The sequence below is a fragment of the Jaminaea rosea genome, assembly GCF_003144245.1.
Source record: "Jaminaea rosea strain MCA 5214 unplaced genomic scaffold BDZ90scaffold_1, whole genome shotgun sequence".
Taxonomy (NCBI): domain Eukaryota; kingdom Fungi; phylum Basidiomycota; class Exobasidiomycetes; order Microstromatales; genus Jaminaea; species Jaminaea rosea.
The window spans coordinates 366273-386840 of NW_020289975.1; the positions used below are offsets into that span (position 1 = coordinate 366273).

The 20568-nt window shown below is 58.5% G+C and overlaps 7 protein-coding genes across 7 annotated transcripts; 4 read left to right on the forward strand and 3 right to left on the reverse strand.

Annotated features, from left to right (window-relative positions):
• Window positions 1–225: 225 nt before the first annotated feature.
• BDZ90DRAFT_3151 (hypothetical protein) lies at window positions 226–3268 on the reverse strand. The gene is made up of 4 exons (XM_025509486.1): window positions 2271–3268; window positions 1667–2187; window positions 1380–1601; window positions 226–1304 (listed from the first exon to the last, which is right to left on the reverse strand). The coding sequence occupies exons 1-4, from the start codon at window positions 3184–3186 to the stop codon at window positions 507–509; spliced, it is 2457 nt and encodes an 818-aa protein (XP_025364643.1). The 5' UTR covers window positions 3187–3268; the 3' UTR covers window positions 226–506.
• A 435-nt stretch (window positions 3269–3703) lies between these two features.
• On the forward strand, window positions 3704–5306 carry BDZ90DRAFT_229067 (NADH:flavin oxidoreductase/NADH oxidase-like protein). The gene is made up of 2 exons (XM_025504898.1): window positions 3704–4001; window positions 4093–5306. The coding sequence occupies exons 1-2, from the start codon at window positions 3844–3846 to the stop codon at window positions 5207–5209; spliced, it is 1275 nt and encodes a 424-aa protein (XP_025364644.1). The 5' UTR covers window positions 3704–3843; the 3' UTR covers window positions 5210–5306.
• On the reverse strand, window positions 5302–7382 carry BDZ90DRAFT_257137 (hypothetical protein; the record flags this gene model as incomplete). Its single annotated transcript, XM_025507919.1, has 4 exons — window positions 5302–6072; window positions 6134–6523; window positions 6598–6879; window positions 6957–7382. 4 exons carry the CDS (start codon window positions 7380–7382, stop codon window positions 5302–5304), a joined length of 1869 nt encoding a protein of 622 aa, XP_025364645.1.
• A 770-nt stretch (window positions 7383–8152) lies between these two features.
• On the forward strand, window positions 8153–8998 carry BDZ90DRAFT_3181 (hypothetical protein). The gene has a single exon (XM_025509489.1). The coding sequence runs from the start codon at window positions 8293–8295 to the stop codon at window positions 8812–8814; it is 522 nt and encodes a 173-aa protein (XP_025364646.1). The 5' UTR covers window positions 8153–8292; the 3' UTR covers window positions 8815–8998.
• A 172-nt stretch (window positions 8999–9170) lies between these two features.
• Window positions 9171–11689, forward strand: BDZ90DRAFT_257138 (AhpC-TSA-domain-containing protein; the record flags this gene model as incomplete). The annotated part of the gene is made up of 3 exons (XM_025507920.1): window positions 9171–9188; window positions 9281–9424; window positions 9509–11689. The coding sequence occupies 3 exons, from the start codon at window positions 9171–9173 to the stop codon at window positions 11687–11689; spliced, it is 2343 nt and encodes a 780-aa protein (XP_025364647.1).
• Window positions 11690–13078: 1389 nt separating this feature from the next.
• Window positions 13079–17899, forward strand: BDZ90DRAFT_3191 (hypothetical protein). The gene is made up of 2 exons (XM_025509491.1): window positions 13079–14558; window positions 14639–17899. Exons 1-2 carry the CDS (start codon window positions 13453–13455, stop codon window positions 17706–17708), a joined length of 4176 nt encoding a protein of 1391 aa, XP_025364648.1. The 5' UTR covers window positions 13079–13452; the 3' UTR covers window positions 17709–17899.
• Window positions 17900–18353: 454 nt separating this feature from the next.
• BDZ90DRAFT_215202 (aquaporin-like protein) lies at window positions 18354–19745 on the reverse strand (the record flags this gene model as incomplete). The annotated part of the gene is made up of 2 exons (XM_025504212.1): window positions 18354–19441; window positions 19535–19745. The coding sequence occupies 2 exons, from the start codon at window positions 19743–19745 to the stop codon at window positions 18354–18356; spliced, it is 1299 nt and encodes a 432-aa protein (XP_025364649.1).
• Between the last annotated feature and the right edge of the window lie 823 nt (window positions 19746–20568).

Genomic DNA, 20568 nt, shown 5'->3' on the forward strand with positions numbered 1-20568 from the left:
AGGCCCAATCCCTCCATATAGTACGGACGATAACGAGCGAGCCACCATCGACGAGTAGCAGGAGCCAGGTGGGGCCCACGTGTACGCGCTCTGGTCCGCGGCCCAATCGCAATCGCGGGACAATCGCGGGAAAGACTTTTGAGCTCGCTCGCTCGCTCGCGCACTTTCTTCTCTCTCTCACTAACCCCCTCCGAACCACCCGTCTCGCCTTTTCAGGCTGGACGAACTGCTCTTCTTTTCCCAGCGATCAGCGGTAGTCGTAGAAAAGAGGCTTCAAAGCCTTGTCGGAGGGGCAGAGAAACCCAACTAGCCCACAGGTCAAGTCGCCTTTGCTTCGCAAGCGGGGCAGACTTTCTTGGTGCTAGGCTCGACAATAAGCCGGGCGTCTCTTTGCCTGTTGAGCCCTAGCGGGACGACGGACGTAGAGAGATGCTGACTTTGGCGAGGTACATTGTAGCAAGCTGTGATGAATGATATAAGATTGCAAGTCCACGAGCGAAATTGAGCTACACCTGCCTGTGAGTGTCACCCTGCCGGCTCACAAGCCTCGACAGCATCAAGGACCGTCTTGGCGGTCCATTGGCAGACTGGCCATCCTCGACTCCCATGACGGGTGACTGCAGATGAGCCTCCCTTGCGGCATCCTGCTCATCCCTCTCGCGCTCTTGCTGCTCCTCAAAGCGACGTCGCTGCTCCTCTTGCCACGTTCCGTGCAAACGCGCAAATGTCGTCATTGGCGTTGTCGACGTTTCGAGGTGGGTGTCGCCTAGGAAGACTGGGGCGTTGTGGCGTCGCGTCGCGTCCACTGAGCTGTGAGGGTAGCACGGACTTGGCGGTAGAGAGGCACCTTGTTGTATTGAGATGTCGCCTGACGGCTCGTTGTCGTCCTTCTCTGATGTGTAGGGGATGCTCGGGGCTTGTCTTCTTTGGCCCGCTGGGTGGAGTAGCGCGACTGCCGTCCCCACGAGGAGTACGATGCCATACAGTGCCAAGAAGAGAGCAAACAGCAGCCGCTCCTTCTTCAGCTTCTTCTCGTACCCATCGATCACCTTGGCCAGGACCCCTCCCCTATTGCCTCCGCCTTGTTGAGGCTGTCCATTGGCCGCCTCCTGAATCGGCTGTATCAGCTCCTGCGACCGGTTTGCGCTGAGCATGAGCACCGTCGGCGACACGAGTGGAAAATCTGCGTGCGCGTTGTCCCGCAGCCACGTAAGCGCCTTTTCGATGTTGATGACCTTTTGTAGAAGAAGGCATGAGATGAATGTCTGGAGGGGAGTGAAGAGAGGGGTATTGGCGAATGTTTCCTACAAGGTGGGGTGACAGAGAGCACATCAGCCCAGGCTACACAGACGCCGGCCAGTGCTCGAGAGCAATCTTACGTTCAAAGCAGAGGAGATCCCGTCGATAAATTCGTTGAGCGTGTTATTCATTGTGCCTGTCGTCGTGTTGACCCAGCCAAAGAGGTGCTCGTTGAGGTCGACTTGCGCGCTGCTTATCATGGCATTGGTACGGTTGGCGTAAGAGTAAGAGGCATTGGCCGTGACAGCATTGATGCGGGTGAGAGCCGTATTGCCGAACACTTCGAAGCTACCGTCCAGTTGCTGCGGATGGATGGAGGCGGCGGTCAGCCTGGCGGACATTTTTGGCGACGCGCTTGCCCACTCACGCGCTGGTAGTGGCGCTCAATGGGTCGAATGGCGAGCAGCTGCACCTCGACACTGAGCATGCCGCAAAGTCCAATTGCCAGGCATATGAGCGCTGTAGGGTGGCCGATGAAGCTAGCCCACCATCGTACCCGTCTTTGACCTCTGGGTGAGCTGACGCCGCAGATTGACGCCGTCTTCAAAGCCCATCCAGTCAGCAGGGGATGGTGCGACATCGAGAGCAAGTCCATGAGATTGTGCTTGCTCAAAATGTGCTCCGTACCAGCCCCGCTCTGCAGCCACGTTCGTCTCGTATTGGCAACATTGCGAAGGAGGCATCGCCACGCCCACCACTCTTGCACGATGCTGACGACGAGGAGCAGAAGGATGACGGCGCCGATGGTGATGATGCCGATCAAGACGAGCTTCTTGAGAGCGTTGCCCAGCCCGTCCAGCGGGGACATGTTGAGATCCTCGCAAAATGTGATGCTTTGGCGGTCTGGGAGGGGGAGCAGGGAGGTGTCGAAGGTGAAATTGGACGTGGCTGCGACGACAAGAAAGGAGCGTGAGCTGACCTCGCTTTTGTTCGATGGGAGGAGAGGATAAGGGGCGAAAGCCACTACTCACTGGCGTTCACATCGACTTTGAGCTTCTCAAAGGGCATCTGGACGATACTGTCCATCCTCTGCTTAAATTCAGTAAGCGTTGGTAAGGTGCCATTGAGCTTGAGCAGCGCGTCCTCGAATGATGTCGGGAGGTGAACGTTGTCAAGAGCGCTGAGGTCCGGCTGAGAGATCTGAGGCACCTGGATGCTCTTGCCAACGATGGAGAGAACGTCATTGATGCCGTCGAGCGACGTATTGAGGAAACCGTTCACGCCATCGATGGAAGCCTGCACCGCACTCTTGATACCAACACCCGTTTCATGAATGGCCGAGTTCATCAGATCAACTGCAGCCATGAGGAGGGAAAGAGAGCCGCGCACCAGAAGCTCGATGAAGCAGAGGAAGACTGAACGGTACGAGTTGACAAAGAAGGTGACGAGGGCCTCGAGAGCCACCAGAGCGAGGTATACGATTCTACCGAGAGCTCTGACAGAGCCTTCAACGGCCTCCTGCGTGCGTGCATTCATTGCGTCGGCCATGAAGTGTGGCAGGCTCGCGGCCATGCTTGCTTGGTGCTCCGCATCATGACACACGTTGAGCAGACTTGCCTTGGCCGATCCTATCTTGTCATCGATGTCGCCTGATGAGAGGAGGAGATGTGTGCCGGTGAAGAGGAGAGCGAAGAGGGGTGGCGAAAGCACCGAGAGACAGAGTCGAGCTCGTAAGCCAAGATATGGATGCAGTTCACCGTCGCTAAGACTAGGGCTGGAATGGCCTGGAGCTACGGTGAGGTCGTGAAAGTCCGAGACCGAATCGCTCGGACGAGGGCTGTAGATATGGTCGGGATACGAAGGAGGTGGTTGATGCGCTAGGTTGTGGTCGTGGTCGCTGTGAGTCTGCGTGGGAGGCACGATCAGCGGTGGCAGCGGCGGCTTCATCGCGATCAGCGGTGGTGGAGGAGCGGGAGTAGATGTTGAAGCTGAACATGGTGGCGAAGAGGACGGCAAATGTAGGCCTGCTGCCAGAGGGTGTTCAGGAACAAAGCGGGAAGTTGAAGGTCAAAGGAGCAATGAGTGACAAGGGGTCGTCACGGTATGCGCCATTAGCATCCAGCGTCCCGCGTTCCTTTGTTCGCGTCCGCTTGCGCGACAGCCACCGCACCTCCTTTGTTCGGGGAGCACTCGCTCCATCCCCACGCTAGCCAGTAGCAGAGCAGCAGCTTCCACGTGCGATCGCCGAAGTCGCTCAGGCATTGCTCGCTCCCAATAACTTGCATCCGCAGCTTGTCGTTACCACAGTACGTGGGTGGCTGGCGCTGGCTAAGAGGCGAGTCGAGGGCTGAACGGCAATCGCGGGCCGGGCGAAAGCTGGCCACGGAGCAAAGGCCGTATCTCCGAGGCGGCGAGTGGAGGAGTCCGAGAATCTGCGCGAGGAAGGAAGCTCCTTGTCAGGCCACGCCTCAACATTCCGCTCTTAGAAGAGCAAACCACCCCGCACCGCCATCAACGACTACATAAAGACGCAGTGTGTTCCACATTCATCGAGACTCCATCACTAGCATTCATCGTTCAGCCCGCTCAACCACATCGTCAAAAATGGCAGACCGACTCGTCACCGAGATTCCTAGCAACGTCGACGTCCTGGCTCAGCCAGTCAAGTTCGCCAACTCGGGCCTCGTCGCCCCCAACCGCTTCCTTAAGGCAGCAATGACCGAGAGGCTCTCGTCGTATGATCAGGACGAGCCGACGAAGAGGTGAGACTGCTGCTCGTCCGCCTCTCATATCATGATGTGGCTAAATGCTCACTTTGCAATTCCCCCCCTCTTCCATGCTCCTTCGGCGCAGGGGCATCCCGTCTGACGCCCTCATTCACCTTTACGAAGAGTGGGGCAAGGGAGAATTCGGTGTGATCCTCTCGGGCAACACCTTCGGGCAATATGAGCATTTGGAAGCCCAAGGGAATCCCATCATGCGTGGCAACGAGCCAGAGCGCTTCGAGGCCTTCAAGAAGATGGCTGCGGCCGCCAAGGCTCACGGCTCCAAGTACATCGTCCAGCTTTCCCACGGTGGCCGTCAGACCCCGGCCAACATCACCCAGAACCCTGTCTCTGCCTCTGATATCCAGCTTACCAAGATGGGCGGCCAGGACGTGACGGGCAACTTTGGCAAGCCTCGCGCTCTGACCATCGACGGTATCAAGGAAGTCGTCGATGACTTTGCTAACGCCGCCAAATACGCCTACGACACGGGCGCCGACGGTATCCAGGTGCACGGAGCACACGGCTACCTCATTGCACAGTTCCTCAGCACGACGACCAACCAGCGTACGGATCAGTACGGTGGCTCCCTCGAAAACCGCTCGCGTATCGTCATCGAGATCCTCGATGCCATCCGTGCAAAGGTCAACGACCCCAAGTTCCTCCTCGGCATCAAGCTCAACTCTGTCGAATTCCAGGCTGGCGGTTTCACCACGGAAGATTGCCGTCAGCTCTGCGCCAACCTCGAAGCGCACGGCGTTGACTTCATCGAGCTCAGCGGCGGTACCTACGAGGAGCTCGCCTTTAGCCCCACCAAGACGCAGAAGCGCGAGTCGACAAAGAAGCGCGAGGGCTACTTTGTCGAGTTCGCCGACGAGGTTCGTGCAGGCATCAAGCAGGCACAAATTTACGTCACTGGCGGTTTCCGTACTGCGAAGGGTATGGCAGACGCCGTCGAGTCGAGCTCGTGCGTAGGCGTCGGGCTGGCAAGGCCCGTATGCTCGGAGGTGGACCTGCCAAAGAAGATCCTGGCCAAGCAGGTGGCCTCAGCTAGGAAGAGCTTGATCCCCGAGGACCAATTCCTCGTAGCTAACCAGGTTTGCTGCTACCAGCTGAAGCAGGTCGGTGAGGGCAAGAGGCCCGTCGACTGGAACAACGAGGCGGAGCTCAACCCCGTCCTCAAGGAGCTCGGTCTTGCCGCATAGATATTGATAGACACCCGTACGACCATTGTCAGGCCAGTATTTCTTCCCTCTAATGTCAAATTGCAAAATAGATTGCAACTGTCGAAGCCCCATCAGGCGACTGTCCTACCTACCGCCCACTGCACGATGTCTGTATTCAGCGTGCCTTTCTTGCCTCTCGCCTTGGCCACCTCAGACACGATATGAGGCTCCAGCACAGAGCGTACTCGCAGGTATTCGCGGCGCACAACTGTCGCCCTGCTAGCTGCTGGTACGAGCGTCGATTTGGGAAGCGGAGGCGGGCCCGTCGCAGCTGCCGTAGGTCCAAATGAGATGGTCGATAGGAAAGCGTCTGGCAGGAAAAGCTCGAGGGACAGCAGCTCCTCGAAAGCCAGCATCGCTCGTTGTCGATCATCGCGGGCATTGTGGGCACCAGTTTCAGCTCCACTGGCCACCTCCTTTGCAGCCTGCCTCCTTGCCTGTCCCCTCGGCGTCGTCGGCTCTACCACCTCCCCCGCCTTGAGTCCTAGCCCACCCATACCGGCCGCCTCTCTCTCCCTCCTACTCCTTCGCGAGAATGTCGTTACCTCGCTGAGGAGCATTTCGAAGTTGAAAACTGACCGATCGGCGCGCAGCTCAAGGTGCTTGGCGGCGATGAGAAGCATAAAAGGCATGGTAGGCAGGCGGTGCAGGACGTCTTGATCGTCGATTGCGCCATTGTAGAGGACTTGGGAGGAGACAAATCGGCGGGGCGAGAGGGTGGGAAATGTTGGGCTCAGTGATGCTATGCTCGGGTATAGGGACTGGAAGAGCAGCTGAGCATCTTTGCTGACGTCGATCATGGCTTGCAAGGTTTCAGTGAAGGTATCGCTGGCGAGGAGCGTCTGCGAGCAACAAAGAAGTTAGAGACTGCGTATCATTGCTCGCATCGGCTGAGCCACTCACCTGAACATCTTTCGCCCATGCCTCATCAAGCTGCGCATCTTGTCCTTCGCCCGCGCTCAGCGCCTTGCCCACAAGTTGTTTCCACTCATCGAGCGCACTAGGAGGGTAACACTGCACGATCCGATGAGAGAAGCGCGATTTGACACGCTTCTCGAGAAGATCTGTCGTGTCCGGCCTCCTCGTCATGCCGACGATGGCCAGACCTGGCCGATACGAGCCCGACTGCACGGCGTCGAGGAGACAGTACAGGAGCGCTTGTCGTGGCCGCGTTGTCAGGAGATCGAAGGAGTCGAGTGTGATGATGAGGGGTCTTGCTGACGAGCTGGTCGAAGAGGATGAGGCAGATGCTAGCATCGATAGGATGGAAGACGTAGTGTTGGAAAGGGATGACTGCGGGCGCAGGACTCAGGTTGTGAGTCGTTGGTATCGAGTGACGCGCCCCCCTATTGCGTATTATGACTTACAAGGACAGCCGTACCCAGCGCTGCCTTCTCTTCATCATCTTCCTCGTCCACATTGTTGATATCGCTCTGACGCCCATCGCGATCTTCGCCTTCGTGCTCCTCATCGTCTTCCTCTTCCAGGTCCAGCTTGTCATCCTGGCCGATGGATAGAGCGCCGAGCTGGATCAGCTGTTGAGCCAGCTCCCTCATCGCAACGCGATCTGTCGTGCACCTCCGAGCTGAGATTTGGACATGGTGATAGGAAGATGGAGATCCGAGCGAAGCCAGACTCGTCTTCAAGATCTGGAAGCGGGGTCCCGAAGCATCGTATCTTTGTAAATGCCACCATTGAGCCGCAATGACACACTTGCCTGACTCACAGCATCCTTTCCACTGCCTCTCGGCCCCACCAGGAGGATGCTGTTGCTCTCCCCCCTTTGTACAGTCGCCTTGAGGGTCTGTTCAAGCGTCACCGCCTGCTCTTGTAGGCAGACGAGGTCGTCGGTGGTGGTCACATGACCTGAGAGGCGATTCAGCACTTCTTGACGTTTCCTGTCGAGGCCGATCGTGAGCTTTGCTTTGTCGAGACGGACAAGCGCAGGTTGCGAAATTTCTGCGTCGCGGTCGTCATCGCCGTGATCGAGGTCGAGGAGCTCGTTTGCAACATCATCGTCATCATCCAAGACCTCATGGCCATTCGATTGTCGCGAACGTTTGGCGCCTCTCCTACTCGAAGAAGGCTGTTTCGTGCCCTCTGCCTCCCCCTGTCTTGATCGTTTTCTTGGCGTACCAACCGCTGCGGGCATCACGATCCCTGACTTGCCTCGAGGTTTGAAAACGTTGCGTGATCTTGATGAGGCCCCTCGTTGATAGCGCGAGATTGGTCGGGAAGACGGAGAGAGCGAGGCGAAGTCCATCTTTCGGCCGTGTTTCCGAATCGCTGGACGGGTGGAGAAGCGGGGACGACGGCAGCCCAGCTCTTCCGCACTCAAGCTCTCAATACGGCCACGCACACGCACCTCCTGTTGCTGCACTGTCGAATGGATCCTTAATCGATTCGCACGACGAGACAAGCAGGCAAGCGTTAGCGCCCGAGGCAGCAGTCATCTGTCATCACTGATCAGGCAGGCAGGCAGGCAGGCAGGCGAGCAGGATCGCATCGTGCTGCGTCGCAGCAAATCGTGATGCGAGATTGAGGTGGCCGGAGAGCGACTACTGCTGTCTGCGATGCGATCTCGATTGCACTTGCTTGTCGTTGGTCATGTGTGGTCTTCAGCATTGAGCAACAAGCAGGCAAGCAAGCAAGCAACAAGGGACTGCCACGCATGCGACAGTCTCCCCAGTCTTGTTTACACTGTCGCCCTCCTTCGTTCGCTCCAAACGCCGTTTCTTCATGCCGTCTCCTCTCGCCGTTTCTACCGGTCTCTCCGAGATTGATTGTGGCTCAATCGTAGAGGTCGAAGTCGAAATCGAGTTTGCGCTTGTCCGCTACTGCTGCACCGCCCGGTCTTCCAAACTGGGTCCAATTGATGACAGCTCGTCGATCCCGGGCGGCGAGACAGCGTCATCCATGAGAAAGGCCCAAGCTAAAACACTACACTCGCCTCTCGTTGAAGCAAGTTGGCGGCGGGGCGAGCGTGCAACCGAGAGCAGGGCGGCGTTGAGGCGAATGGGGGAACACAGTTGGAGCAGGCGAGCAGAATTGTGGGCGACTTGATGCAACTGGAAGAGCAGATCGCTCACTCCTCGCTGCTCGCCCGCCCGCAGAAAGGCAGAGGCAGGCACACGCATGCTTGCTTTGGATGCAGGCGAAGGCGAAGCCGACGCAGAGAGCTCTTCCTGGCTCTCACAGCTCGCGAGTGCTTCTCCTCTCCCTCTCTCGCCCAGCGAATGACGCTCGTCGTGCAGTACCAGATTCATCACGGGCGACCAAGTGACATCCGGTCGATCACAGCCACCTCCTCTCTTCCCTACCTGACCTCCGTTTCCTTTCTATTCTTTCTCATCATCAATCGTCATCTTGCCGCTCACTTAAGCTCAAGGTTGCCCGTCCAAGCTGGGGTACCAAACCTTTGGATCGACTTGTCGACGACATCCGCTCGAAGAGGAGACGCGGAGAGAGAAACTCTGCTCCAAGAAAGAGGAGCAGTAGGGCTGCGCAGCCCAGCCACGCAGGCCGCGCTCTCCGCAACGGCGGCCACTCGTTTCAAGTCCAGCCTCGACGACGACGCCACTTGAGGCACCGTCCCAAGATATCGTCGCTACGGGGTGAACAGAGGCACCAAGGAACGACGACAACGGCGACAGCGACTGCAGCGAGCAGCATTGGCTGACCGGCTGACAACGTCGACAATCAAGACGACTTTGCTGCTCGTCTTCCACTTGTCCTCCATTGATCGTTGGGTGTCGTCGCAAGGCCAGACGCGCTTTCCTCCCTCCAATCTCTTTCGGTCTCCTCATCCTCGCCTTCGTCGCAGCCACGCGCACGCCCGTCCTTCCTTGCTTCCATCCATCCACCTAGGCATCGTCACCTCTCCATAGGATTACACTCTACACCTCGCGGCCGCCATCTCTGCATTTAACGGCTGGCCGCGATGCTTCCTCGAGTTACTGTGAGTGATCAGGAGCAAGACGTCCAGGACAAGGTTCGAGCGGATGGCGGTTGGCGCATGAGGCTAACTCACCATCTCTGCGCGGCACATAGGCATTTCCCATCCTGCCCGAGGGCCATTTGGTGTACAAGGCGTCGACGGGTTTGAGGATACCGGCAAGAGAGAAGACGGGCTGCCCATTGATTGGCAATCTGGCGCCGGAGATCATCTTGAGAGACCAGCTGGGACGAGACTGCGTGCGTACACGGAAACTACGTCTTGTTCAGCTGCATCTGTTTCTGACCTGACGCCTCACGGATGCTACCTCTTTTCGCTGACAGTCACTTCATGCCACCATTGAGCTTGGCCGCCCCATCGTCCTCTTCTTCTTCCCCCTTGCTGGTTCGCCACAATGCACGGTAGAATCATGCTCGTTCCGAGATGCCCTTGGCGACTCGGCCGTCTTCGCCGAGCTCGACGCAATCGTCATTGGCATCTCCCAAGATACGCCGGAGACGCTGCGACGCTTCGTCGATGAGCATGACCTTGGCTACATTATCCTCAGCGATGCCAAGCGAGAAGCCATGCAAGCTTTCGGCGTCAACAAGACGTGGCTGGGCCTCATCAACAATAGGTGTACGTTCGTCATCGATCACGAGGGCATTGTGAGGGGCATGTGCGAGGGTGTACTGGATGCCAAAGGCCACAACCAATTTGCAGAGAGGTGGCTCGTTCGCATTGAGCATGAGCTGGCCGGACGCACAAAGGAGAGGATGCTTGACGATGACGAGGAGCATGGAGCGGTCAAGACGATGGCGACCGACGAGGCGTCAGGCAAGAGAATCAAGCACGGCCGAGAGAACAGTGCCAAGGGTGCCGGCATTGATCAGGCTCCTCGCTACGGCGCCGCCCCACGGACGACGCCCACCGGTTCTCTCAAGGCGAAGAAGTCAAATGGCGTACGCGACTTCCTTGCGCAGTTCTCATCGCCAGACGGCCATCCACTTCCTGCTCTTGGGGGTGCGACCTACGTGAAGCAGATGCATTCGCAGCCGCTCACACCGTCGTCAAGCCAAGACAAGTCTTCCGAAAAGGCTCCGTCTCGATTCCGCAACGTCTTCCGTGGCGGCAGAAAAGGCACGCCCCCTCCTGTCCCACCGACATACGAGAACTTCGACGAGGACATCCGAATGTACGGGCAGACGGACAGTGTGGGTAGCGGCAGCGGCAGCGGCAGCGCAGAGCGGATGACTGCAAGCGGTAGCACGGGTAGCCATCGCGAAGCCGGAGATCGCACCTCGTTGAAGAGCTCTGGTAGTGGGTCGAGGAGCACGCGAGACACGTCCAGCAGTCAACATCGCGGGCATAGCCGCAATGCGAGTGTGGGCTCATCGACAAAGGTCCCGACCTACGATAGCGTCGCGCCAATCGTCTCCCTCAGGTCAAAGCCCACGTCTTCGTCGACAAATGATGGGCCCGCTGTTCCTGCCAAGGACTTTGCGATGCCACCGAGACGGCCACAAGTAGCAGAGACAGGCGACCTGTCCAATGGCACCGTCACGCATGGTATGGATCGGTTGTCTGTACAAGACGACGGCGCTATCCCTCGTCGATCTCGAGATGCCCCCGATGACGTACCGATGGACGCGACGGATGATGCCGACGATTCAGAGGAATTTGTCACCCAGCTAGCGAACGGACAGATCGAGGTCACACCTAGGGAGCAGCGCTTCAACGTACCCATCAGCTCAATCATCGACCCTGCGCCACCCATAGTTCAGGCGCCGCCAAGGACGACGTCTAGAGCACCTGCCTCAGCACAGTCGTCATCTGGCTCTCGACCCGGCTCAGCTCGGTCCTTGGCTGACCGATCAGTCAACGGCAGCCCCAGAGGCAAGCAATCGACGTCGCGCAGAGAATCCGAAGAAGACTTCGGTCGACGCACTCCCAATGGACGGGGCACCCCAACGGCTCTCGGTCCTCCCCCTCCACGACCGACATCGAGATCAGCGCAGCGGCAACAGCAAGCGCAGGCTGCGGCTCAAGCGCCTTTGAGTCGCGCGTCCCTTGAGAGCCTAGGCGGCGCTCAAATCCAGAGTGCGAAGCGAACGACGATTCACAAGGATGCGACTCAAGTGTCACCTCGACGTGGCGACTCCTTCACGAGCGTCACTACGGCCAGGCCGCGGATCATCACGCCGCGGACCTCGCCTCGTGTTGATGCCCCACCACCAGCAGGTTCGGAGGAGCGGCCAAGTTCTGCCGCAGCGAGACAGACCAACATCCCAAAGCAAGCCCCTGTTCCAACGCATCCCCCGCCGCCCGTGCCTGGCCCCAACGGCAATGGCAGCGGCGCCGAGGAGCTGGGTACCAGCCCGCGTAGCTTAGACTCCCTCACATCGTCGAGCAATCATTCGCTCCCTTCCCTTTCCTCCCAACGGCGCCCCTCGGATACCGCGAGCATTGCGAGTGTGGGCACGTTTGGCAGGAGAGTGAGCGTCGCAGAAGTCATGCAGTTCTAAGGGTCGAGCGTGCGAGGGGAATTACTCGTGCGGTGCTTTTTGGCTCTAAGCAGCCTCATCATATGATCTGTCTCTCTAATCTACTTCTCATCTCGTACCGCGAACTCTAGTTGGATCTTGTAATCTGTCGACTTTGCTTAACACCACCTCCGTTGGCATTCATGAACGAGCGCAACCTTGACTTATCTCGACCATTTTTTCGATGGTAACGATGAGGAACAGCTGTCTCCCACCTCATTGCCTATCCACGTCGCGCTTGTATTCCATGGTATTTGCCGCGGCCTTTGCTTGCCAATCGCGCCGCCTACCATCCATCCACTTGTCATCGGCTGCATGTATTTCCCCTGCTCCCGGCCTTGATCCGGACGCGGCCCGGGCTGATCCTCCGGCTCATCGAAAAGTACCAGGCAGCAGCGCCACTGGGCCCCGCTCGAGGGTCTCGATCTAGTCGATTGGCGAATTTCGTGGCCGCACACGGATCCAGTCTCCAAGATGAGACGCGGCGGGAGAGCGGGAGCCGCGGGTGAGCTGCCTGGGACTGGCGAGCAGCAGCGGACAACGAGGGTGCAGTGGACGACGCCTTGCTCGACGCGCTGCTGTGAGAGCCAGCCGGCCATTGAAACTCCTCTTGCCCTTTCGCAGCAAGCCTCCTTCTCGGCGCCTACAGAGCTCCTTGCCTGCCTGCCTGCCTGCCTGCCCACCAAGCAGCAGCTTTGCTCTTTGCCTTTGGCGGCGTTGACGACCGGTCTTCATCTCGTTAGCATCTTCTTTTCTCCTCCTCGTCCATCATCAACTCCCTTCTCGTGCAACCTCCGGCCGTCGGACTCTACCGCTCCCCGCCTACGCCCCTCTCCGACTCCACTTCACACCTCTGGATCTCATCCACAGCGACGACGACGACGCGTATCCAGGGCAAATTGCATCTTTAGGCGTCTCTCCCTCACTACTCCAAACGACTCCCAATCATCAAGAACGCCAACCACTGGCCTGCGGGCTGATCAATTGCCAACCTGACGCCATCATCTAACTCTCGCATAGCTCATCATCCTCGCCACACCACTGAGGCGTATACCGAATCTACATCTACCCCATCTGACACGAGTGCTCTAGGATCCGCAACTGGACAGGCAGAGGGACAGCTCTCGACTTTCACAGAGTCGTTGGGGGCCAAGGGGGAGGAGGAAGCATCAGAATACGGTTCAAATCTGGAGGCAGGGCGTCAACAGCAAAGAGTCAAGGGTCTCACGCCTGCATCTCCGGAGCTATCCCCATTCTCCGATCCTCAATACCTTCAGCGCAGAGAAAGCACTCAATCCGAAGGCGCAGCATCGTCGACGTCCTCTTCAGCTCGCTCGCGAATCACCGCAGTCAGCTCGGCCACAGGTGGACGACGCAGGCCTCGAGAGGAAGACGTGCGAGAACCAGACGCAACAGACGAAGTCACGTCTGCTCCTCTAGCCCTCTCAACGAGCTACGACAGCAACCAATCCGAGGGCAGCTCTGGCTTCAAGCGACAGAGGACGACCCCCGCACGCGAGACTGTGCCCCCAGCCTCTCTCAGCTCGCCTTCATCTAAAGCTTCCCGTCCTAAGATCCGACGAGCGCCTAGCAGCTATCGCTTGACCGACTCGTTTGCCAACTCTTCTCTCTCCGAGAACTTGACCAGAGCAGCAAAGAACGGCAAGGCTGATCTAGACTCGCCGAACCACAAGCAGCAATCCTCGCACCATCATACCGCATACACCCCGTCACCTTTGGCCACTATGATGGACCTCGATGAGTCTCTGCGGGCTCTTTACTTTGCTCCGATCCCATTGATCGTCCTCGACTCGAACCGCTACATTCGCATGCTCAATCGACCTGCCGAAAGACTTCTCGCAACAACTTCACAGGCCAGCGTCGGCATTCGTCTCGAAGGTTGGGTATTGCCTGCCTTTAGACAAGGATTCACTCAGGCATTGAATGATGCAGCGCAGTCTTCGCGCGGCAAGAACTGGAATCTCCCGATCTACACTCGCCTGACCTTCATGGAGGGCGTCAGCGAGACGGCCGAGCCACAACCCGACCATGTCGTTGGCGCAGAGTGCTCCATCTCTGCCTGGTTCCCAGCCGACCAGCTCTTTGCAAGCTCTACAACGACATTCGAAGGCGGCGATACCGGGGACAGCTTCGCTTCTGGTCCTGCGTCGCCAACGAGTACCATGGACCTCTCGCCTCAAACGACGCCTATGTTCGAGCAGACGCGCAGCCTCGACGCTGTTGTCAAAAGCTCAAAGGCCTCCGCGCCGCCTCAGAACCTTTTACACGAAGCTTACTACACACTCAGTCTCATGCCGACCCAGACGAGGGAGCGTAGAATGAGCCCGACCGAAGCGAAGATTAGTAAGGCAGACGTCCTTAGAGACTCGCTCTTGCACACGTTGGACATGCCTCTCATGGCGCTCTCTCGTGACGGCAACACGCTCGTGCGAAACCGAGCCTGCGACGAGACTCTGAAGTGGTTTGAGAAGAAGGCTCCCATTCCGAACGTCTTGCCACCAGAGGCACCTGATCCGCTGGCGGAAAGTCCATCAGTGGATCTGAGTTGGCTCACCGACGCCATGACTTGCTACACCGAGGACTTCTCTCAGCTTTTCCCTCCTCACAAGTTCCCAATCTACCGCGCTGCCGTCCTCGGAGAGAGACCGCCGGTGGTCAACGTCGGATGCGTAGCCGCGGGCACTGGTCTCCGTCGCGTGTTCAAAGTCGATGGCCAGCCGATAAGGGACGCTGGCGGTTACGGTGAGCATGTCGGTGGTGTCATTCAGATTACAGATGTCACCGAGGAGCTCCAGCAGCGCAAGGCTATGGCTCAGAAGCAAGGAACTGAGTGAGTGCACACGAACATTTTGGGGTAGACGATTACGGCTTGACTGACGAGCAAAGCATTCTCATTACCTTGTCTCACAGATACTTCCAGACTATCTGCGAGTCACTTGCACAGCTCGTCTGGGTCACAGATCCTTCGGGCTACCACGAATGGTACAATCAGCAATGGTACGATTACACGGGAGCAACAAAAGAGCAGTGTCTGGGCGTAGGCTGGTCAGGAGTCTTCCACCCCGAGGACATGCCAGAGACGTCGAAGAGATGGTCACATTCCCTGCGCACCGGAGAACTCTATTCGACCGAGTACCGCTGCCGCCGCCACGATGGACAATATCGTTGGTTCTTGGGTCGAGCTCTTCCCCTGCGTGATCCAGAGACTGGAGCCATCACCAAGTGGTTCGGCACCTGCACCGACATCCATGACACTGTGGTAGCTCTCGCGGCCAGTCGGCAGTCTCAAGACCGTCTCGAGAATGTCATCAACCACGCCGCCATGACTCTCTGGGCCGTCGACTTGAACGGCATCATCACCGTCGCCGAAGGGCCAGGCGTTCGTCAACTCAAGCTTCTCGGCCCTGGTACCCCTGGAGGGACTGGCTCGGACGAGAGTGGCTCGTCAGGCTCCAAGCGCTCATTTATGATGCTCTCCTCGGGCAAGGAGGCAGCGACGACGGCCTCGGGCGAGGAGAGCCAGAGCGACCACGGAGCATTCAGTCCCAGTGCCAGTCACACGACCGCTTCACGCTCAAAGGTCTCGCAGCACCGCAAGCAAAATCGCAGCATGATCGGCAAGTCCATCTACTCGGTCTGGGGTGATGCGCCTCGCGTCTTCATTGCCAAGGCCCTCGCTGGCGAGTCGTGCGTCGAAGAGAGTGAGATCGAAGGTCGATGGTTCCGAACGCAGTATTCGGCCATCCGCAACGAAGAAGTCACTGAGGGTGGCGATGGTCAAGGAAAGATCATCGGTGTCGTGGGAGCAAGCATGGACATTACAGATCGTAAGCGCGCCCAAGAACAGATGGAGCAGTCGCTCAAAGACAAGGCCAGGGCAAAGGCTGCAGAGACGGCAGCAAAGGAGGCCAGCAGGCTCAAGTCTGAATTCCTCGCCAACATGTCACATGAGATCCGTACTCCCATCGCTGGGGTCATCGGCCTCTCCGAGCTTCTCCTCGATACCAAAGGCTTGACAGGCGAGGCGCGCGACCTAACGGAGAACATCCAGCGATCCGCTGACGCTCTTCTCACTGTCATCAACGACGTGTTGGATTTCTCCAAGGTCGAGATTGGCAAGCTCGATATGGAGAAGACGCCGTTCTCGCTCAACCTCGTCTGCCGCGACACGATCAAGATGCTTTCCTTCGCCACTTCCAAGAAGGGCCTTGCCTTCTCAGAGCAGTGCGATCTGCGACACCAAGGCCTGCTGTTGGGCGACGCTGGCCGTGTACGTCAAGTTCTCACCAACTTGCTCACCAACGCTATCAAGTTCACAGAGAAGGGCTCTATCAGCCTGACGATCCGCGAGATCTCTGAGGACGACCAGAACATCACTGTCCGCTTCGACGTTCAGGACACGGGGTGCGGTATCTCGCAGGCAACCCTGGGCAAGCTCTTCCAGCCTTTCAGCCAAGCCGATCCTTCGACGGCTCGTCGCTTTGGAGGCACTGGCCTAGGCCTGACGATCTGCAAGAACTTGGTCGAGCTGATGCACGGGCAGATTGGACTCGACTCAGTGGAAGGCCAAGGGTCCAAGGCTTGGTTCTCGATCCCTTTCGTCAAGGCGCAGGAAAGCATCAAGGCTGCTCCTGACACGCCGGCTTCTGCGACACCGGCTTCATTGGGCGTCAGCAGCGATCCTCTGCGTCGAGAGAAGCAAGACGTTTGGATCCTCGTCGCAGAAGACAACGTGATCAATGCTCAGATCGCCCTCAAGACTCTCAAGAAGATTGGCTTCAACGCACGCATCGCCGAGAACGGCAACCGAGCACTCGAGGAGCTGGCGCGACAGCCGTACGACCTCGTCCTTATGGACTGCATGATGCCAGAGTGCGACGGCTATGAGGCGACGACGCGTCTGCGCAAATCCGAGAACCAGGAGGTGAGGACACTGCCTGTCATTGCGCTCACCGCCTCTGCCATCAAGGGCGACCGCGAGCGAGCTCTCGCTGCAGGCATGAACGACTACCTCAGCAAGCCCGTCAAGAGGCCCGCCCTCGAAGCCATGCTGTCCAAGTGGTTGTTTGACCAGAGCACCAGACAAGCCCTATCGCGGTACCTCGCGCCGGTGAGCCCCTCGGTGAGGTCAGAACGCTCGTCTTTTGACATCAACATGGCCGATGAGCATGCGGTGGGCCGAGCGGCAGGAGGTGACCTCTCCAATCTAGGCATGGATCCTGCGGGGGCCGCCGCTGCCGCTGCCGCCATCAATGCTGCCCTTGGCGTTGGGACCAGTGGGGACGCGCGCTCGACACTGAGCGATGATGGGCCACGCAACCATAACGACGATGCCGATGAGGCAATGGCTCCGACCCCGAGTGCTCAAGATGTTCCCGAGCTGACCGAGGCGGCCAAAGCGGCGATCCAAGCCGGAGACCTCGATACCCTCATGAAAGAGGCCCACGCCATGGCTACCACTCCTTCGTCAACGGGCTCTGCCTCTGCGGCTTCCAATGCGCAAGGCCTAGTAGCTGCCCTCGAGAGAAGCGGCACGGCTAACACAGCAGCACTAGCAGCCGCATTGCAGCCCAGGCGCTCTTCAGCAGACGACGCCAAAAAAGTCCGCATAGCAGAGGAAGCGACGAAAGTGCTGGCTGCAGGCGCCTTGAAGCGCCCAACTGTAGGCCCGAGGAGCAAGTCGCACGGGTCAGCCGCTGATGGTAGTCATGGCAGCGAGAGCGGCATCAGCACCCCTGGCGCGGGCGGCAGCGCCGGGACGATGGCGCCGGGCTACCCAATTGCGCCATCGATGGTGAGACGGTCTAGTCGCGCGCAAGGGGGCATGGGTCGTGATCTCGACTCGGAGATGCTGCGCGCCTTGGACCGTCAGCCCGAGATGTCGCAGAAGAGCACTATCACCCCGCCGGATGAGGAGGCAGAGTCGAATATTGCTGCGGATCAGGCTGCCGTTGTCGAGAAGCAGGGCGATCAGCAGTAGCAGCAGTAGCAACAGTAGCAGGCAGCGGTCCCTCTCGTCTACATTGCTCCATTCTCACTCCCCTAGATTCACTTCTGTTGCCTTGCCTGCGCCTCTTCGGAGGCCCAGTTATAATTCTCCTCTGTCCTATCTCTCTTTTGTCTCTCCCATCTTCTGTTCGGACTCGCTTTCTCAACACAGTCACCCATTTGCTCGATGCGTAGGCTCTGTGTCCCGCTTGACACCACTTCTTTCGCCCTCGACTACTCCTCGCCTTCGCTCACAACGCATCGTCTAGCGCAAGCAGCCGTCTATGAGATGAGATCTGATTTTCTTCTGTGAGTCGAGATCTTTCTGGTCGACGGAATATAGAGACATAGGTGTGAAAAGACAATTGAGATGAATGAGATGTGAGGATCGACGTCAAGGGACGACACCAGGCGCAGGCGTAGGCCAGCCGGGACCGACGACTACTCTGGTCGGCCGTGATGATAAGAAGGAGCGAAGGAAGCTACAGAGTGAGAGACGGGAACGATGCGGCGAGGCCTGGCGGCTAGGCGGCTAGGCGGCTGACACTGAGCTTGTCTTGGGGACAAAGCATGGAGGGAGGATTTGATCGATACAATTTGTGGCTAGGTCTGCGTGAAGCTATGCTACGTCCAACGATTAGATGGCACGCGCACGAGTGGCGCCTCCGACGAATGTGTCATCCGTCCCACCGCTGCTCGAGGTCCTCGAGGGCTTGTTCTTTGTGTAGGAGGACTGAGGTGCTCTGCGATTGTTGTTGCCCTGACCCTGCTGGTAGGGCTGGTCAGCCGTGACGCCGGTGCTGCTCGTCTGTTGGTCCTTCCAGTGGGAGGGAGTAGAAAGCGTCTCGTCGCCTTCAGCTGTGGGTCGCTGGTCGATGGTGACCTCAGGGACGTCTGCGAACTTGAACTCGTCCTCAGGCATCGTCTCGATGCTGCCGATGGCGTTGCCGTAGACGTCACGGATGACTTGCTTCTGTCCGTGACCATCCCCGGCGTCCATATCGGGCACAATGGTGCCATACTTGAGCCAGACAAGCGTCTTGTAAAAAGCCGTGGTGAAGAGCGTGGCCGTGTAGGGAGCGATGTAGTAGATCCAGGCAAAGTTGTCAAAGGTGCCCGAGGCGACGTCCGGTCCAAGGGAGCGAGCGGGGTTGAGGCTGCCACCGGTGTACTTGGTAGCGAGGAGCTCAGCGAGGAAGAGAGCCAAGCCAATGCCGATGGGGGCGAGGAAAGTTCCTTTGTGCTTTTCTCCTGCCAGCATGTAGACGGTAAAGAGGAGCATGCAGGTGCAGAAGAACTCGATCCAGAAGCCCTGGTTGACCGTTGTGCCGCCGTGAAGTGAAACGCGGGCGTTGATGGGTCCAGGGAAGAGGCCTTGAGTGAGGCCAGCAGCGGCGATGCCTCCTGCAAACTGGCTGAGCGTCAGGGTAAGGCAGTCCATCCAGCTAAGGTTGCCCAGCAGCGTGAGGCCCAGGGTCAAGGCAGGATTGAAGAGGGAGCCCGTGACACGGAACCAGACCCAAGCATTGACGGCGAGGGAGAAGCCAAAGCCCAAGCTCGAGAAGAGCAAGGCGCTCGTGTCAGGAGGACCATTGGGGTCTGCCGCCGTGTCGAAGTCGATCTTGTTGCTGGCTTGCGTGGCGATGCCGAAGGAGAAGAAGAGGAAGAGTACGGTGCCTACAAACTCGCAGATGAAGAGAACAATCTTGTTCTTGATCTCGAGGCCTGTATGCGTGCGTGGTGTGATGTGCAAGGGAAGGTGACGGCGGGTCAATCGAGGGTGCCGGATGAGCCAAGCGGTTCGCTGCAACTACTCACGCTTGTGTAGAGACTCTCGGTAGCTTGTAGCCAACGTCGGGTGCGAGCGCTTAGGGTGCAAGATTGAGGGCAAGCCATCCTCGAGGACGAGTGTCTCGCGCTTGCGACCAGGAGAGGGAGGGAAGCCCGGGTGGAAGTCAGCTCCCTGCTGGCTGCTGCCGAAGCTCTGTTGGACGCCGGCCTGGGGACGAAGAGGAGAAGCGTTGTTCATCGTGTCCGCGCTTGGGTCGAATTGGTGCTGCTGTTGAGTGTGGCTCATCGTGTGTGCGATGAAAGGGCGGATGGAACGAGGATGAGTAGGAGTGGTGGGGAGGCAAGGGGGAGTGGACCGGCCAACAAGGGTAAAGACCAACGCGGTTAAGGGGAAGGGCGGATGAGGGGGAAGAAACGTCGGACCGCTCGCCGTTTTGTACAGGTACGATGGATGACGTCTCCCAAGGGCGACATTGGGGTGTAGTGGAACTCGTCAGCAAGCGGCGCTTCGTCAGAGGGCACGGGCCTGTCTCAGGGTGGATCGAGGGGCTCGAGGGGGTCGACGACTTTTTCCCCTTAGCCTCCTCGACGTCGTCTCGCCCTGTCTTCGCTCAGAGCTCATCTGTTGTGCCGCTGTGTCGAATCCTCATCGTTGCCTGTGATGACGCCGCGGCGGCGGCCCTGAAGCTAGCATTTGGTGCGCGGCGGCGCCATCTTGGTGCCCTGTGCCGCGTCAGACCCGATGATCCGTCACCACGCGTCATCTGCTACCCGCAGACTCAAATCATTGGTCGCTTCTCGCCCCATGGTATCGCTTGCAACGCTGATCAATGACTTGCTCGCACCGTCGCTTTTCCCAAGGCTACGTCAGGCCTAGATCTCGCGATCCACGACGAAGAGATCCGTGTAGCACTGTGTGAACCAACAGAAGGGGCCGAGGGGTGGGCGACTCTTGACGACGATGACAGCCTCCGATTGGGAGTCAGACGGGCGTCGAGGTGAGCCAAGGTCGAGCGGAAAGGGCTCGTCGCTGGCAAACGGCCCGCTGCACCCCGGCACAC

What these genes read in the sequence shown, in the direction of transcription:
- BDZ90DRAFT_3191 (XM_025509491.1), top strand. Translation starts at nt 13,453, where the DNA reads ATGATGGACCTCGATGAGTCTCTGCGGGCTCTTTACTTTGCTCCGATC. An exon ending in GCTCAGAAGCAAGGAACTGA is followed by an intron (nt 14,559 to 14,638) that starts GTGAGTGCACAC and finishes CTTGTCTCACAG; the next exon opens with ATACTTCCAGACTATCTGCG.
- BDZ90DRAFT_3151 (XM_025509486.1), bottom strand. Translation starts at nt 3,186, where the DNA reads ATGAAGCCGCCGCTGCCACCGCTGATCGTGCCTCCCACGCAGACTCAC. An exon ending in CAAAGTCGATGTGAACGCCA is followed by an intron (nt 2,188 to 2,270) that starts GTGAGTAGTGGC and finishes TTGTCGTCGCAG; the next exon opens with CCACGTCCAATTTCACCTTC. An exon ending in GGATCTCCTCTGCTTTGAAC is followed by an intron (nt 1,305 to 1,379) that starts GTAAGATTGCTC and finishes CCCACCTTGTAG; the next exon opens with GAAACATTCGCCAATACCCC.
- BDZ90DRAFT_229067 (XM_025504898.1), top strand. Translation starts at nt 3,844, where the DNA reads ATGGCAGACCGACTCGTCACCGAGATTCCTAGCAACGTCGACGTCCTG. An exon ending in CAGGACGAGCCGACGAAGAG is followed by an intron (nt 4,002 to 4,092) that starts GTGAGACTGCTG and finishes CCTTCGGCGCAG; the next exon opens with GGGCATCCCGTCTGACGCCC.
- BDZ90DRAFT_3181 (XM_025509489.1), top strand. Translation starts at nt 8,293, where the DNA reads ATGCAACTGGAAGAGCAGATCGCTCACTCCTCGCTGCTCGCCCGCCCG.